We start from the raw sequence: 17,453 nt of genomic DNA on the forward strand, positions 1-17,453 counted from the left end.
AGAATGATGATTTAGAGAAACAACATCAGGATTATAGGCATGCCTGAACGTGCAGAGGGGCAAAACCCGGGCGCAATTGTAGAGAGCTGGCTCAAAGACCTGTTCCCCGATCTGCACATTTCGCCCACATTTGCCACCCCGGGCACTCCCCCGCGGGCCACTGTTTGCTAGGCTCCTGAACTGTAATGACCGTGATTTGGTCTTGCGCTCTACCCAGAGGTTCCCAGAGATCCGTTATGAAATTGCAAGGGTATCTATATTCCCAGACTTCTCATCTGACCTGCAACACCGCAGAGCCACGTTTGCTGTGATCAAAGGCCGCCTGCGCAACAAAGGAATAGCGTACTCCATGGCTTATCCTGCTAGACTGCGGGTGGTGGACGGAGACAGAGCTCGGTGTTTCTCTACACCTCAAGAGGCTGATGACTGGCTAAGACAACGCCGGGCTGAGTAACTTTGCAAGTTGAGAGCGGTTAATTGTTGCTCCGGTCACTGCATCGTCTCTTGCCATACCTGCCTGCTGTGGTTAGGACTACTCCTGCTAATCCGGGACTGTGTGATCCAAAGCTGCTGCTTAGTGACTTACTCTCCCTCCTCCGATGGCGTGGTCACATGCGCTGTTGCTGAAGATCCCTGGCTTCACTTTCTTTACTAGCTGGACGCTGACTACCTCTGCGGCTGTGCTATTGTGCATATTGCTTGGTGGGGATCACTCCCTTATTCTCCTGACTTCAGCCCTCGGTCCCTTTTCTACCACATTATTGTCCCTTCTCTTTGCTTTGCCCATCTGAATATCCTCCCTCCCCTCTGCTTCTTCCTTCCCTCTCTCCTGTTCTTCTTCCTCCTCCTTCCTCTGCATCCTTTTTCTTGTCTCTGGTCTTTCCCTTCTCTTCTTTTTCTCCTCTTGTCATCCTTTCTCCCTTGCACCTCCTGCCTTCTACCTCCCTCTCTCTCTTTCCTTTCCCTTCCTTCTTCCTCCCCTCTTTATTCCTTTTTTCCTCCTTCTTCTCCCCTCTTCCTCCCATGTCTCCCCATCCTCTCCCTTTTTCATTTCTTTCTCTTATGGTTTCCTTTTACTCTCCTTGGCCCTTCTCCTCTCCGAGAAGCACGTTCTTATGTGTCATTGCAGGCTCTCCCCACTAGATGGAGCCATAACCACAGGGAAACGTCCTCTGTATGCTGTTCTTTACAGCATTTTTGTTTGTTTGTTTTTTCCTTTTGTTACCTGGTCGGTACTCTGGTCAGTGGGTCCTACCCATTCTATACCCACATCATTTTGTCACCCATGATGCTCTGTATGCGTCACGTTCCTCAATATTCACTCTTTATGCCTATGCTTCCGCTGATTTTATGTTATGACTGTGTAGGGATATGGCCTACACCATAGATTGTTCGTTTTTACACAAATACATAAAACTTTACCCTCAGATTATTGCCCTTCAGGAGACTCATATGACACCAGATAGAGTTCATTTACTTATTCACCCCTGGGTACAGTGGTCGCAGCACACGTTCCACATCTCCTTTTCCCGGGGGTATCTATTCTTGTGCATAGGTCTGTAAGATGGGAGCCCACCTTTGTCCGTAAAGACCCGCATGGGAGATTTATTTTCATACATGTCTTTATGAATAATAGTCCTTATGTCTTTCCTTTTGTATATGTACCCCCACCTGCTACTCTTGATACTGTACACCAGGCGATTGCTTTTGCTGCTGGCTACCATAATGCCTCCACTCTGTGTATTGGCCATTTTAATTACCGCACTTTTTCTTCCCCAAAACTGGGGGGAAAAAGTCGGTGCGTCTTATATGGCAAATACACCCCTATCGCGGCGGTCCCTGCGGCCATCAACGGTCCCGAACAGCCCGACTGAATAGCCGGGTTAGTGCTTACAGGACACCGGGAGGGACCTTACCTGCCTCCTCGGTGTCTTCTCTGTTCAGGGATCCCCTGTATGGCCGGCGCCCTCCTTCCTCGTCATCACGTCGTCGCGTACGTGCGTAACGACGTGATGGCGGCGACGGAGAGCGAGGATACCCGGAGCGACGGGGACACGGCCACAGCGATGGAGCGACATCCAGGGCAGTGGTGACAGGTCCGGAGCGGCGGAGTATTACCTCCTCTGCAGTGGTCTTCAATCTGCGGACCTCCAGATGTTGCAAAACTACAACTCCCAGCATGCCCGGACAGCCAACGGCTGTCCGGGCATGCTGGGAGTTGTAGTTTTGCAACATCTGGAGGTCCGCAGGTTGAAGACCACTATTGGGTTCAAAATCTTTATTTTGTTTAGATTTTGCACCTATAAATTGGGTGCGTCTTATACGCCGGTGCTTCCTATAGGGCGAAAAATACGGTAGGTACCTGACCCAATGTTGGATAAACATAATCCTCGGGGACCCCCCCAGACCCCCCCCCCCAGGCCTCGGGGCCTCACTCAACCCCACTTTCCTCACTTTTGGAGGGGGTGGGGTGGCTTGATGCGTTCCTACTTCGTTGCCCTGGATCCAGTGTATAATCCTGCTTTACTATTGGTAGGAATGCCCTCACGCATTGACTTGGCCTTCTGTAATACTGTTATTCCCAGGTGGATTCTGTTACTTATGAGCCCCGAGCCATAACAGATCACTCCCCCTTGTCTGTTTCTCTCCTCATGTCTAGCTCCTCGGGCCCATTATTTGGTTGGAGCTCATTGGGGAGAATGATAGGATCCCGGACCAACTACAAGTATTTTTGCAACATACGGTAACTCGCTTGAGGGCTCGCCTGATATGATATCAAGGCGTTCGGGGGTGTCTTCGCGGGAGGTGGAGCTGGCTGCCAAGTATTCGGAGGCAGCATATATCTCGGACCCTTCTGAGACTAATAAGCAGGCGTGGCTCTCTATGGGACGCTTATGCATGGTTCACTTGAATGAGAAAATGAATAGGAAATTATTCTTTACGAAGCAATTTTACTTTGAACATGGGAAGGGGGAGTCTTATGTTTACTAAATTCTATAGTGGCCCCTTCTATTCCGACTGACCCCTTGATCTGTTTGTTTGGTATTTTGGATGAAGAGGTATGGCAACATCATGTCCGAACCTTCATTAGGGAATCTTTGTTTTTAGCTAGAAAGGTGATTGCACTATGTTGGATGGATCCCAGGCCCCCTATGTGCTCCATATGGAAGAAATTGGAGAACTCTACTATCCCATTCTCTATGGTGGTGTATAAACACAGAAAAAGTCCAGCCAAATTTGAGAAAAGTGTGGGGTCCCTGGTGCTCCTCTGCATCCACTTGTTGCTCCCTAGCCTCCATTTGTGGCCTGACTGACCATTAGTTGCCTCAATACAGTGCCTAATTTGTGTATACTTACTATTAGAGATGAGCGAATTTACAGTAAATTCGATTCGTCACGAACTTCTCGGCTCGGCAGTTGATGACTTTTCCTGCATAAATTAGTTCAGCTTTCCGGTGCTCCGGTAAGCTGGAAAAGGTGGATACAGTCCTAGGAGACTCTTTCCTAGGACAGTATCCACCTTTTCCAGCCCACCGGAGCACCTGAAGGCTGAACTAATTCACGAAGGAAAAGTCATCAACTGCCGAGCCGAGAAGTTCGTGACGAATCGAATTTACTGTAAGTTCGCTCATCTCTACTTACTATGTCTACCTTGCGAGTTCACACAGCGGCAGCAGCTTAATGTTTCCTCGATTGGTGCATAACTTTATCATTATCTTTCATTTATGGGTATACTCTCCCCTAGTGCCTTAAGAGAATAAAGGACCTATGTTTATGTTTTTGACTTTATGGCCCCTGCGGTTGCTTGTTCTGTTTACAATTTTAATCGGCTACCTCACTTATGTTAGTCGGTTAGGCATTATGTACTTTATACTAGGTCATCCCTGGATTTTGTATGCTCTTGCCTACCTTTTTCTTCTGTAATGCCGATGGTTTTTTATTTTTTTCAATAAAACTTTAAAAATAAATAAAGGGTTTTTGGCCAACGTTAGTGTCGCACAATAAAAGTGACCTGTCAGCATTTGTGGTCTGCTGCCTGCAAGGAATGTGTACATGGTCTGGCTCCAAATTGTTACAAGTGATCACCCAAGCTTAGTCTTGTGTCATACCGCCATCTCGGACAAAAGAGACATTAGACGTCTATAAAAAAGGAAAAACAAAAAAAGATCCGAGGCAGCTGCTGCCAACAAACAGCAGTCAGTATACTAACCTGCAAAAACAACCTTGTACTCAATGTCACTTATGATATGGGAGGGGGGTATAAACTTAAATAGGCACTGGGTTATTTAAACAAATTTGGCATAAAATAATAGTAGAAGCGAATGTAGGAAACATTGTAATATATCTTATTGGACAAATATGCTTCTTTCTCCTGATCTCAAGCTTCTTCCCTCTCCTGTGAGACTGCATTCCATTCTGAAAATCAGCTCATCTTTGTCCAGCATCTGCAAGACTAGCAATACAAGTCTATGGATGGGGGAGGATGGAGCTCTGCCCACCAGCTCTGGGAGAACTGCTAATTATCGATGAGGCCTGCAGAGCAGAAATCTGCTGAAAAATACCATATACAAGGGCTTGTTCACACGGCCGTCTGTCCCCGTTAATTTATGCCCGTTCTGCAATCCGTTTGATACTTTTGCAAACGGCTGTAAAAAGGATCCCAATGATGTCAATGGGATTTTTTATTTTATTTTTCACAGTCCTTTGTCACCCGTTTGCTTTCTGTTCCGTTTCTTTTTTTTCTTTGCCGGAGAAAAGACGGTGCATGCAGTATATTTTCTTTCGTCAAAAAAAAAAAAAAAAACGAACAAAAACGGACACAATAAATTTAACATTGAAGTCTATGGAAAACGGATGAGCCTTTAATGTCATCCGTCTTCATAAAAAGAAATTCCAATCCATTATTGATCCGATTTTACTTCTGAGCATGCTCAGAACAAAAAAATTTATAAAATTATTTTTTGTTTATTAACTGAACAATAACAGATCCAAACGGATAACATCCGTTTACTTCAGTTTGTCTGTTAAAAGAAAGGTCAGTAAACCTCAATAACGGGAGAAAAGCGGGACGGAAGACAACAGCCGTGTGAACATAGCCTTATCTAGTGGCCAGAAATAATGCTGCGCCTCACGTAAACACAAGAGGGGAACTTATCCTGAAAAGTCACCTGAAATGACAGGTACACTTAAAAAGGACACAACCAATTTTTATCTTCTTCTAATTTTTTCCTCCTCCATAAACATTATATTTTAATAGTTTAGACAATTTCTGGTAGGGGTCTGACAGATGTGACCCCTGACAATCATCAGTGCAAAGTCATAGCAGGGTTAGGCTCTGTTCACACTGCCATCATGTTATTTCTTATAACAGAAACAATGATGGAAGTGGCAGACCCATTGGGGTCCATTCTGATGTCCAGTGTTTTGATGGGAAGAAGAGCACTGCACCCTGTGCCGCCTTCCTGTCAAATCTTTTGGAAATAACCAATGGAGGCTCTGATGGTAGTGGGAAACATGTGGAGGCCATAGTTATCCCTTTAAAGTTAACGGCCAACCATGTTGCCTCCCCCCAAAAAATAGCTGATAGGCAACAAGGTAACTTTCTACTACATCAAAGTAGTCAAACCCAATTATTCAAAAACACTTCATAGCTTACTCTAAGAGAGTAGCCTAATGGTACCCAATGTAAAGAGAGAGTTGCCAGATGATCAAATATTCTAGAGCAACAAAAAAAAGTCACAAAAACAGCCCAAACTCACTTATAACAGAAAAAAAAAAAAAAAAGGTACTCCGGTGGAAAATCTTAATCCTTCCAGTACTTCTCAGTTGCTATATGCTCCAGAGGAAGTTATTTTCTTTTTGAATTTATTTTCTGCCTGACCACAGTGCTCTCTGCTGACACCTCTGTCCATGTCCGGAACTGTCCAGAGCAAGAGAGATTTGCTATGGGGATTTCTTCCTGCTCTGGACAGTTCCTGACATGGACAGAGATGTCAGCAGAGAGCACTGTGGTCAGACAGAAAAGAAATGAACTTCATGAGGAGCATACAGCAGCTGATAAGTATTGTAAGGATTACAATTTTTAAATAGAAGTAATTTACAAATCTGTTTAACTTTCTGACACCAGATGTTTTAAATAAAAATAAAAAAAAATATTGTTTTCCACTGGAGTACCCCTTTTATGCAAAAAAGTTCTACTACTATTTTTGTAGGAATTTTTAAATAGTTTTTTTTCTAAATTAAATACCCAATTAAAGAAATTTAGAAAAATAAATAATTAAAGAACTAAAAACAGAAAGGCACAGTACCTTCTAAATGTTTTAATAGGGCTCTTGTGCTGTTGCCATGTGCAGAGATAAGGACCCTTTTCCCTTTTTTGATCTCAGGCGCTATCTCCTCGTTCCAGTAGGGAAGGAGCCGTTCCAGAACCTGCTTCAGACTCTCAGATTTCGGCAGGTTATCTTTCTGTATGTCGCAGCACGCGTACCTCCGATCCGTGTGGATCTCCTGATAATAAGGGTGACATTCATCTATAGGGGGAGGGGCCATATCGTAACTCCTCCTCCACATCTTCACCTGCTCTTCCCCATGGTTGAGGGCTAGTTCGGCTCGGTTGAGGCCGATGAGTGCCCCGTAATGTCTCTCGTTGAGCCGCCAAGAGCTCCTCACGGGGACCCATTCTTGCCCAAGTTCTTGCAATATTAGCCAGGCCGTTTGGATGGAGCGGCTCAGGATTGACGTGAAGACCAGGTCAAACTCAAATCCCAGAGACTTTAAATGCTTTCCGCACAGCTCGGCTTCTCGGAGTCCATCCTCGCTTAGCTTTTGGTCAACCCAACTACAAAATCGGTTTTCAATTGTCCAGGCACCCTCACCGTGCCTCAGCATTACAAGTTTATATTTGGACATGTTGGCTACTTTAGTTCGCTTCTTCAGGACACAATTTATGCCTTAAGTTGTTGACCTGACGGGAGAAGAAAGAGAGCACGTTATGTCCTATACGCTAGTCCCTAGGTCTCCAAACTTTGGTCCACCAGATGTTGCCAAACGACCACTCCCAGCATGCCCAGACAGCCAACGGCTGACCGGGCATGCTGGGAGTGGTCGTTTGGCAGCAAAAGGAGGTCCACAGTTTAGAGACCACTGCTCATGTAACATCGAAGATCATCCTTCATTCCACACCCTCTCAGAAGGTACATCTACCAAAAGACACCATAAACCAACCAAGGTTATGACATAGGGGCCAGGTAGGCTTCATTAAGTGTCCCTTTAGGAAATTCTATGTGGAGGCTAAATATGAAGCTCCTCTTTTTGAATCCAAAGTCCAAATGAACACAGAAGCTTTTAAGGTTTCAGGCCCATTATTCAAATACCTTTCTCCGATAAGATATACCCATCGCATGACCAGAGACGACACCGGAATATCACCAACTGCTACTGGTCTTATAGCCGTAAAAAGGTTATAAACATGTGTTTCAGGAATATGGTATTGGGTACTATCAACGCCACTGGCACCAAGGCAGTAATCTGCAAATTAACCTGGCACAAAGAGCTTAATTTCCCTGCAGTGCCTCCACAGGGTGAATGAAGAATTACATAGTCCACTTTTAAATCAATAGGCCACGGGACATCTAGAAATAGATTTTATCTTTTCTGGCTAACTAAAAAGAGGCCCCAAATAAGGAGTTGGCCAAAATCTTTCTTTTATAAGGAAATGTTTTAAATCTGTGTCAGTTTCACTTCTGGTTTTGGTAAAAAAAAATACTGACCAGAAATGAGACTCAAAAAAAGTTGGAACATGGCCTTAAACTACTTGGACCGAAACTGTAACCTGCAAACCATTGTTTTCTGTTTTCCAACCAGTGTGCATCCAGCAGTTGCAGAACTACAACTTACGAACAGCCAAACGGGGAGGGAGGTGGTGGACCAAAAACTACTTAGTGGGGAAGGGGTGTTAGAAAATACTATAGGGGTGCCCAGAGGTGGCCCTAACTACTATATGGGGGCACAGTGAGAGGCATAATTACTATATGGGCACAGAGGTGGGCCTAACTGTTGTATGGTGGCACAATGTTAAGTAATTGCTATGTGGGCACACAGATGTGGGTCTAACTACTATAGGGGGACACAGTGTGAGGCCTAACTACTACATGGGGGCACAGTGGAAGGCCTAATTCCTATGGGGGCACAGAGATGGGCCTAACTATTATGAGGCCTTACTATATGGGGGCACAGTGTGAGGCCTTACTACTATATGGGGGCACAATGTGAGGCCTAATTACATTGTAGGCACAGAGGTGGGCCTAACTATTATATAGGGGCACAGTGTGAAGCCTTACTACTATATGGGGTCAGTGTGAAGCCTAATTACAATGTGGGCACAGAGGTGGGCCTAACTACTATATGGGGGTGCAGTGTGAGGCCTAGTTACTATGTAAGCACAGAAGTGGGCCTAACTTCTATATGCATACGGGAACGGTTAGACAGTAACGTCCTGCTTTAAGAGTCACTAAGGGAGTCATGAACCGAAAATTTTTGGGAACCATTGTACAATAACATTAATATCCCTTCAAAGTGATCACGTATTTAAAGTGGCAGAACGTCAATATTGTGCGCGTGCAGGCTTTTCTCACTCTTAATAGCATCTGACATTCACAAACCTGAAATATCAGACACATGAATTTTGAACAAGCTAAAAAGACGCCCGAGGCTGAACTGCGCTGCATTCAACTCCCTCCACATAAAATGTAAATTCGTCAAGTCTGCTGTAAAGCTGGGTGTACGCGGAGCGGTTATCCAACAATAGACACATAATACGCCCCCACACCTATCTACGCGGCATACTACACAGTGACGTGGACAGTTCATTGCCTTGTGATCATTTTATATGCTTATTCTTTTAATTCGTCTCCATTCCCCTGTGTCTCCTTTATGGTCGAGTACTAAGCTGCTGCGGCCCAGAGATATTTGTCGCCACCAGACAAGGAGCAGCGCGGGGAAGTCATATTGAATATGTATTCATTTTTTTTCTCTATTTAAGGCCCAGGAAAACCTGATCTTAAAAAGGGTTTTCCAGGAATAGAAAAACTGATCTAAAGTCTTCAACAGCGCCACACCTGTCCTTAGGTTCTGTGTGGTATTACAACTTGGCTCCATGGAACTGAGCTGCAATACCACACACAACCTGAGGACAGGGGTGGCACAGTTTTTGGAAGAAATCAGCTCTGTATAACTTTATTTTATAAGGGGGGAGGATAGAAAGCGAGAAAATGACAACACCTATGAGTACAGAGCAGGGTTCCCAACCAGGGTGCCTCCAGCTGTTGCAAAACTACAAACCTCATCATGCCCGGACAGACAACGGCTGTAGTAGTATATAGTATAGGTCAGTGTTTCCCAACCAGGGGTGCCTCCAGCTGTTGTAAAACCACAACTCCCAGCATGCCCAGACAGCCAACAGAAAACAACGGGACTCTGCGGCAAAAGTATTTCAGAGCAGAATTTTTCCACTGGGTCCTGCACGGAAATTCCTTCGTGTGAACGAGGCCTAAGGGCCCAAAAGGAATAAAGGGCAAGTAGGTATGACATTTCATAACTCCCTAATTTACTTTTGGCTAACAAATGGCCGCTGCGTATTTATAAAGCAAAAAAAAAGAAAAAAAAATTATATGTATATTATATATATATATATATATATATATATATATATATATATATATATATATATTATACATAAATTTGACATTTTGTTGGGAATTTGTAAAAAAACAAGTCAAAACTTAGACTGAAAACAATGTATTGTGCAGTTGGAACCCAACATGACCCTTCTCTACCCCAGCACCTATAGTCAGGGAAGAGTTGGGAAGCACCATAAAAGCTAGATCAGGGTTTCCCAACAAGGGTGCCTCCTGCTGTTGCAGAACTACAATGCCTTCGGCTATCTGGGAATGCTAGGAGTTGTAGTTTTGCAACAGCTAAAAGGCACCCCGGTTGGGAAACCTTGATCTAGATCAGTGGTCCCCAAACTGTGGCCCTCCAGATGTTGCAAAACTACAACTCCCAGCATGCCTGGACAGCCAACGGCTGTCCAGGCATGCTGGGAATTGTAGTTTTGCAACATCTGGAGGGCCACAGTTTGGGGACCACTGATCTAGATGGTCAACCAGTCCTGCAGAAATTATATTCGGACAGCTTTACACTATCTCATATTTCAGCTGGCAGGACCCCTGTGTGTACAACACAGGGTAACAGGGCCATTGGGTTCATTGCGTCCACACCTCCTTAGGAGCTTTCTTAGGTCCTCAGCACGACTCCGTATGAGTGAGGCGAAGGAACTGCAGCGTGACACGTGGATTTCCTGTTTAACCAGCGAAAAAAATAATAATAAAAAAATTTAAAAAAATATGTGCAAGGAAATGACGATACCCACGGATGGCTCGAGATAAGTGTAAATTCACGTATGTCAGATTTGGTGCAGAAATTAAAATAAATAAATATCAAATTTGAGGATGTTTAGGTGTCAAGCACATGGATTACTGCAAGAACCATTCAAAAGAAGGAAACAGTCACAGAAATTTCCGCAACATGTCTGCCACATGAGACTATACCCTAGGGCAGTGCTTCCCAACTGGGAGGTGGGGGAAGGGGGGACATGTTTTTAAGTCCACTGGTGCCAAAAAGTTACACAGATTTGTAATTTACTTCTATTTAAAAAATCTTAAAGGAGATGTCCGATGTGGACTTTTCCTATTCCATTCTGCCCGGGCTGCAAAAACAGAAAACAAACAAACTTTCACTTACCTTCCTGCGTTCCCCCGGAGCTCCACAACAGCTGATTGGTCGGCCGGGCTGTCTACTACTTAATTCCCTTAGCCAGATATGTCACAGGGCGCCTCAGCCTATCACCGGCCAAGGCGGGACATCGCTGCAGCCATTGATAGGCTGAGGCGCCCTGTGACGTACCGGGCTGAGGGAAGTAAGTAGTAGACAGCCCGGCCGACCAATCAGCTGTTGCGGAGCTCCGGGGGAACGCAGAAAGTGAAAGTTTGTTTTCTCTTTTTTTGCAGCCCGGGCAGGACGGAATAGGAAAAGTCTGCACCGGATATCTCCTTTAATCCTTCCAGTACTTATCAGCTGCTGTATGCTCAAGAGGAAGTGGTGTAGTTCTTTGCAGTCTGACCACAGCGCTCTCTCCTGCCACCACCGTCCATTTCAGGAACTGTCCAGAGCAGGAGAGGTTTTCTATGGGGATTTGCTTCTACTCTGGACAGTTCCTGACACAGAAAGAAGTGTCAGCAGAGAGCAATGTGGACAGACTGGAAAGAACTACACAACTTCCTCTGGTGCATATAGCAGCTGATAAGTACTGGAAGGATTAAGATTTTCATATAGAAGTTATTTACAGATCTGTTTAACTTTCTGTCACCAGTTGATTTGAAAACATTTACTTTCTTTTGGAGAATACTTTTTCATTTTTTGAGTTTTTGTTTTTTTCTTCCTCGCCTTTCAAGTACCACAGACCCATATGGGGCTTATTGATTGTTTCCCTATGCTGACCCCCTCTAACTTTCTCATTAGAGATGAGCGAACTTACAGTAAATTCGTTTTGTCACGAACTTCTCGGCTCGGCAGTTGATGACTTTTCCTGCATAAATTAGTTCAACTTTCCGGTGCTCCGGTGGGCTGGAAAAGGTGGATACAGTCCTAGGAAAGAGTCTCCTAGGACTGTATCCACCTTTTCCAGCCCACGGGAGCACCGGAAAGCTGAAAAATGTATGCAGGAAAAGACATCAACTGCCAAGCCGAGAAGTTTGTGACGAATCGAATTTACTGTAAGTTCGCTCATCTCTATTTCTCATTTTACCCGTATACACGGCTGTATGAGGACCCATTTTTTTTTTGCTCTGTGTTCCGTAGTTTTTATTGGTTCTACTTTTATGTATATGTGACTTTTTGATCATTTTTTATAAAAATTTTGTTCTGGGATGTGATGTGACTAAAATCAGCTATTTTAGACATTTCCTTACACAGCAATATTAAATATATTTTTTTTACGTAAAAAAAATTTTTTTATGGGAAAGGGTGATTTCACTTTTGTTGGGGGAGTTGCTTATTTATATTAAAAAAATTAAAAAAGATACATTTTTTATTACATTATTTATATTTTAAAAAATATAAAACATTTTATTAGATAATTTTACATATTTTAAATGGACACTGTCAGGATAAAAAAAAAAATATATATATATATATATATATATATATATATATATATATATATATATTTAGCAGATAAACCCCAAGCAGATCGCAGTCGCACACAACTTGCACTGAGGTCAGTCCTGGCGCAGTGGCATGTCGCGGATGTCACATTGCAACCTCCATGTCCTGCAACCAAATTTGCCATGTCGCCGTAGCCTTTCACTGCAGGTAGCAATATTGTCAATATGGTGAAGATTGGCACCACGAAAACTTCAGCCAAGTGCAGACCGGGCCTTGGTGTCCAGCTTTGAGGTACTATTAAAATGTCTTAAAAAAATAATTAAAGGGTACCTCTCATCAAATAAACTTTTGATATATTTTAGATGAATGAATGTTGAATAACTTTCCAATAGCATGTTAATGAAAAATATGCTTCTTTCTATTGTATTTTTCCCGATCAGTCCTGTCAGCAAGCATTTCTGACTCATGCTGGAGTCCTAAACACTCAGAGCTGCCAGCCTGCTTTGCTCACAGCCATACAGGCTGTGAACAAAGCAGGCTGGCAGCTCTGAGTGTTCTCCTTTGTGAACAAAGCAGACTGGCAGCTCGTAGTGTTTAGGACTCCAGCATGAGTCTGAAATGCTTGCTGCCAGGACTGGTAGGGAGACCCCTAGTGGTCATTTCTTCAAAGTGGAAAATTAAATAGAAAGAAGCATATTTTTTTATAACATGCAATTGTAAAGTTATTCTGCATACATTAATCTATAATATATCAAAAGATTTTTTGATGAGAGGTACCCTTTAAATATTAATATTAATAAATTAATGTGCTAGATTTGAGTTTATTTGGTAGTTTTCATAGGACTTCTAGCAAACATGCCAGTCGTATGATGCATAATGGTGCAAAACTAAAAACATGTTCAGCACTGCTACACCCACCTATACTCACATATGCTGCTGAGCTAAATTTTGCATTTCGTACTAGTAATAATTATAGCACTGTGTCTTACATGGGACTGCAGCTTAATATTGTAGGCAAAAAAGACCGTTAATTCCCAAATGACAGATAAATCTATTTATCTATTACGTGCCTATGTTACTCTGGATCTATCTAGTGTCTGTTAATTTGTATACAGTGATCCCTCAACTTACAATGGCCTCAACATACAATAGTTTCAACATACAATGGTCTTTTCTGGACCATTGTAACTTGAAACCAGACTCATCATACAATGTACAGACAGTCCAGATCTGTGAAACTTGTCACAACTGGAGGAACTGACCAATCAGAATTGGCATTTTACTGGTAAATCACCTCTATTACTGAAGTACAAGCACTGACTGGCTGTCTGGTAGCGCCAACTACAGTACAGGGAGGAACTACAAGTTCTGTACTACTCCTTACCTGTGCCAGGGTTAGCTGCTCCTTTGGACACCAAGTAAGGGCGGCTCCATTTGGGACACTGTGTGTACTGTACAGGACCCTGAAGAAGCTCCTGTCCTCTACATAAACCATTGTTTCCCAACCAGGGTGCCTCCAGCTGTTGCAAAACTACAACTCCCAGCATTCCCGGACAGCCGTTGGCTGTCCGGGCATGCTGGGAGTTGTAGTTTTGCAACTGCTGGAGGCACCCTGGTTGGGAAACACTGACAGACAGTGATTTACAGCTCCCAGCAGCTCTTTCTTACTTTTATATGTAAGGATTTGCTTTATCTGTATTAGTTATCTACTTATTTTTCTTTAGCCTTTACCTTTTCCTATTTTTGGATGACATTTTGGTGGCTTCAGAACCAATTACCAGGTTTCCATAGCGTTATAGTCTCAACATACAATGGTTTCAACATACAATGGTCGTCCCAGAACCAATTAATATTGTAACTTGAGGGACCACTGTATATCTTTCCTGTGCCTATGTTAGATGGATATAGAGAGACAAATACAAAGTATCTACTCCGTGCCTATGTTACTTTGTATCTATCTTTGTATTTATCTATGATAAATCGATAGATACATAGACACATATGCACAGACTAGATAGATACAAAGTAACATAGGCAATAAATAGATACTTTGTATGTGTCTATCTATTCTGCGCCTATGCTTTGTATTTATTAGAGATAAGCGAACTTACAGTAAATTCGATTCGTCACGAACTTCTCCGCTCGGCGGTTGCTGACTTTTCCTGCATAAAATTAGTTCAGCTTTCCGGTGCTCCGGTGGGCTGGAAAAGGTGGATACAGTCCTAGGAAAGAGTCTCCTAGGACTGTATCCACCTTTTCCAGCCCACCAGAGCACCGGAAAGCTGGACTAATTTATGCAGGAAAAGCCATCAACTGCTGAGCCGAGAAGTTCGTGACGAATCGAATTTACTGTAAGTTCGCTCATCTCTAGTATTTATCTATCCTTCCATTTAAAGGGGTACTCCGATGCTAAGACATCTTATCCCCTATCCAAAGCATAGGGGAAAAGATGCCTGATCGCGGGGGTCCCACCGCTGGGGACCCCCGTGATCTTGCACGCAGCACCCCGTTTCAATCAGTCCCCAGAGCATGTTCGCTCCGGGTCTGATTAATGGCGATCACGCTGCCACGCTCCTATGGGAGCCGACATGCCCCCTCCCATAGTCCTGCATTGAGGGGGTGGGGTGTGATGTCACACAGGGGCGGCGCCGTGATGTCACAATGCTCCGGCCCCGTGATCGCCATTAATCAGACCCGGAGCGAACATGCTCCGGGGACTGATTGTAACGTGGTGCTGCATGCAAGATCATGTGGGTCCCCAGCAGTGGGACCCCCGCGATCAGGCATCTTATCCCCTATCCTTTGGATAGGGGATAGGATGTCTTAGTGCCGGAGTACCCCTTTAACATAGACAGAATAAACAGAGAGATACCAAGTAAAAGGCATTGGATAGATGAATGGATAGATAGATAGATAGATACAAAGAATATATCTATCCTGTGCCTTTGTATGCATCTATTCTGTGTTAGATGGATGGATAGCTATAAACTTTGTATGTGTCTGTTTATCTACCTATTTTGTATTTATCTAAGAAACATAGGCACAGAAAAAAAAATAGATAGGTATGAGAGATACTTTGTATGTGTCTATCTATCCTGTTACTTTCTGTCTATTCCGCGCATATACACGGCTCAAAAAAATAAAGGGAACACTAAGATAACACATCCTAGATCTTAATGAATGAACTAATCGTATGAAATACTTTCCTCTTTACATAGTTGAATGCGCTGACAACAAAATCACACAAATATTATCAATGGAAATTAAATGTATCAACCCATGGAGGTCTGGATATGGAGTCACACTCAAAATCACAGTGGAAAACCTCACTACAGGCTGATCCAACTTTATGTAATGTCCTTAATACAAGTCACAATGAGGCTCAGTAGTGTGTGTGGCCTCCACGTGCCCGTATGACCTCCCTACAACACCTGGGCATGATCCTGATGAGGTGGAGGATGGTCTCCTGAGGGATGTCCTCCTAGACCTGGACTAAAGCATCTGCCAACTCCTGGACAGTCTGTGGTGGATGGAGCGAGACGTGATGTCCCACATGTGCTCAATCGGATTCAGGTCTGGGGAACAGGCGGCCCAGTCCATAGCATCAATGCCTTCCTCCTGTAGGAACTGCTGACACACTCCAGCCACATGAGGTCTAGCATTGTCTTGCATTAGAAGGAACCCAGGGCCAACCGCACCAGCATATGGTCTCACATGGGGTCTGAGGGTCTCATCACGGTACCTAATGGCAGTCAGGCTACCTCTGGCAAGCACATGGAGGGCTGTGCGGCCCCCCAGAGAAATGCCACCCCACACCATTACTGACCCACCGCCAAACCGGTAATGCTGGAGGATGTTGCAGGCAGCAGAACGTTCTCCACAGCATCTCCAGACTCTGTCATGTCTGTCATGTGCTCAGTGTGAACTGTGAAGACCCCAGGGTGCCAGTGGCGAATTTGCCAATCTTGGTGTTCTCTGGCAAATGCCAAATGTCCTGCACAGTGTTGGGCTGTAAGCACAACCCCCACCTGTGGACGTCGGGCCCTCATGGAGTCTGTTTCTGACCGTTTGAGTGGACATATGCACATTTGTGTCCTGCTGGAGGTCATTTTGCAGGGCTCTGGCAGTGCTCCTCATGCTCCTCCTTGCACAAAGGCGGAGGTAGTGGTCCTGCTGCTGGGTTGTTGCCCTCCTACGGCCTCCTCCACGTCTCCTGATGTACTGGCCTGTCTCCTGGTAGCACCTACATGCTCTGGACACTACGCTGACAGACACAGCAAACCTTCGATTTGGAGTTACATTGTGTTGTTTACGTGTTCCCTTTATTTTTTTGAGCAGTGTATTAGATAGATGGAAAGATAGATACAAAGTAACAGACACATACAAAGTATCTATCCAGCCATCTCACATAGGTACAGAATAGACAGATAGATACAAAGTAACAGGTAATAGATTAGATAAATAATAGAAAGATATGAGATAAATACTTTATATGTGTCTATTGCCTGTGTTACTTTGTATCTATTAAGTTATCTATCCTGTGCCTAATATTTTGTATGGTTCTGTCTATTCTGTTTTGAATGATTAGATAGATCCTTTGTATATTGTTTCTCTCATATCTATCATGTGCCTACATTACTTTTTATCTAAAGCAGTATTTCCCAACCAGTGCGCCTTCTGCAAAACTACAACTCCTAGCAACAGCTGAAGGTACCCTGGTTGGGAAACACAGATATAAAGTAAGGGTGCATGCACACCACGTTTTTACTATACAGTTCCCGTATACAGTTTCAAGTTAAAAACCGTACGGAACCGTATAGAAAACCGTATGCATTGACTTAACATTGTAAACCATATGTCAAACGCATCATCCATCCGGTTTAGTCCGTTTTGCGTCTTATAGGTTTTTTTTTTACCCGTACCCAAAACCGTAGTCTACCACATTTTTTTTTTTATCTGGGTGAAAAACCGTATACGTTTTTTTTTTTTTTTTTTTTTTTTTTTTTTTTTTTAACATGGGAGTCAATGGAACCGTACAGAACCATATGTGCATTTTTTTTTCTGGGTATTTCCAACAAACAAGTGAAACTTTATTCAAAATGGAGTGAAAAAGTTAAAAATGTATACTTTTTTTCTTTAAAAAAAACGGATGAAACCGGACATCATTTTTAAAACCGTATACGGTTTTTAACCATATACAGGATGAAATTTGTACACACATTTTGATACAG

General features: G+C 43.6%; 1 protein-coding gene across 1 annotated transcript in view; it reads right to left on the reverse strand.

The window, feature by feature from the left end:
- The window catches only part of BPGM (bisphosphoglycerate mutase), a 28,169-nt gene that overhangs the window by 9,755 nt on the left and 961 nt on the right, over nt 1-17,453 (reverse strand). The window contains exon 2 of the mRNA XM_056517198.1: nt 6,309-6,964. Coding sequence (XP_056373173.1) covers nt 6,309-6,909 — 601 coding nt within the window. The 5' untranslated portion in view covers nt 6,910-6,964. The remainder of the gene's footprint in view (nt 1-6,308; nt 6,965-17,453) is intronic.

The sequence above is a fragment of the Hyla sarda genome, chromosome 4 (assembly GCF_029499605.1).
Source record: "Hyla sarda isolate aHylSar1 chromosome 4, aHylSar1.hap1, whole genome shotgun sequence".
Taxonomy (NCBI): domain Eukaryota; kingdom Metazoa; phylum Chordata; class Amphibia; order Anura; family Hylidae; genus Hyla; species Hyla sarda.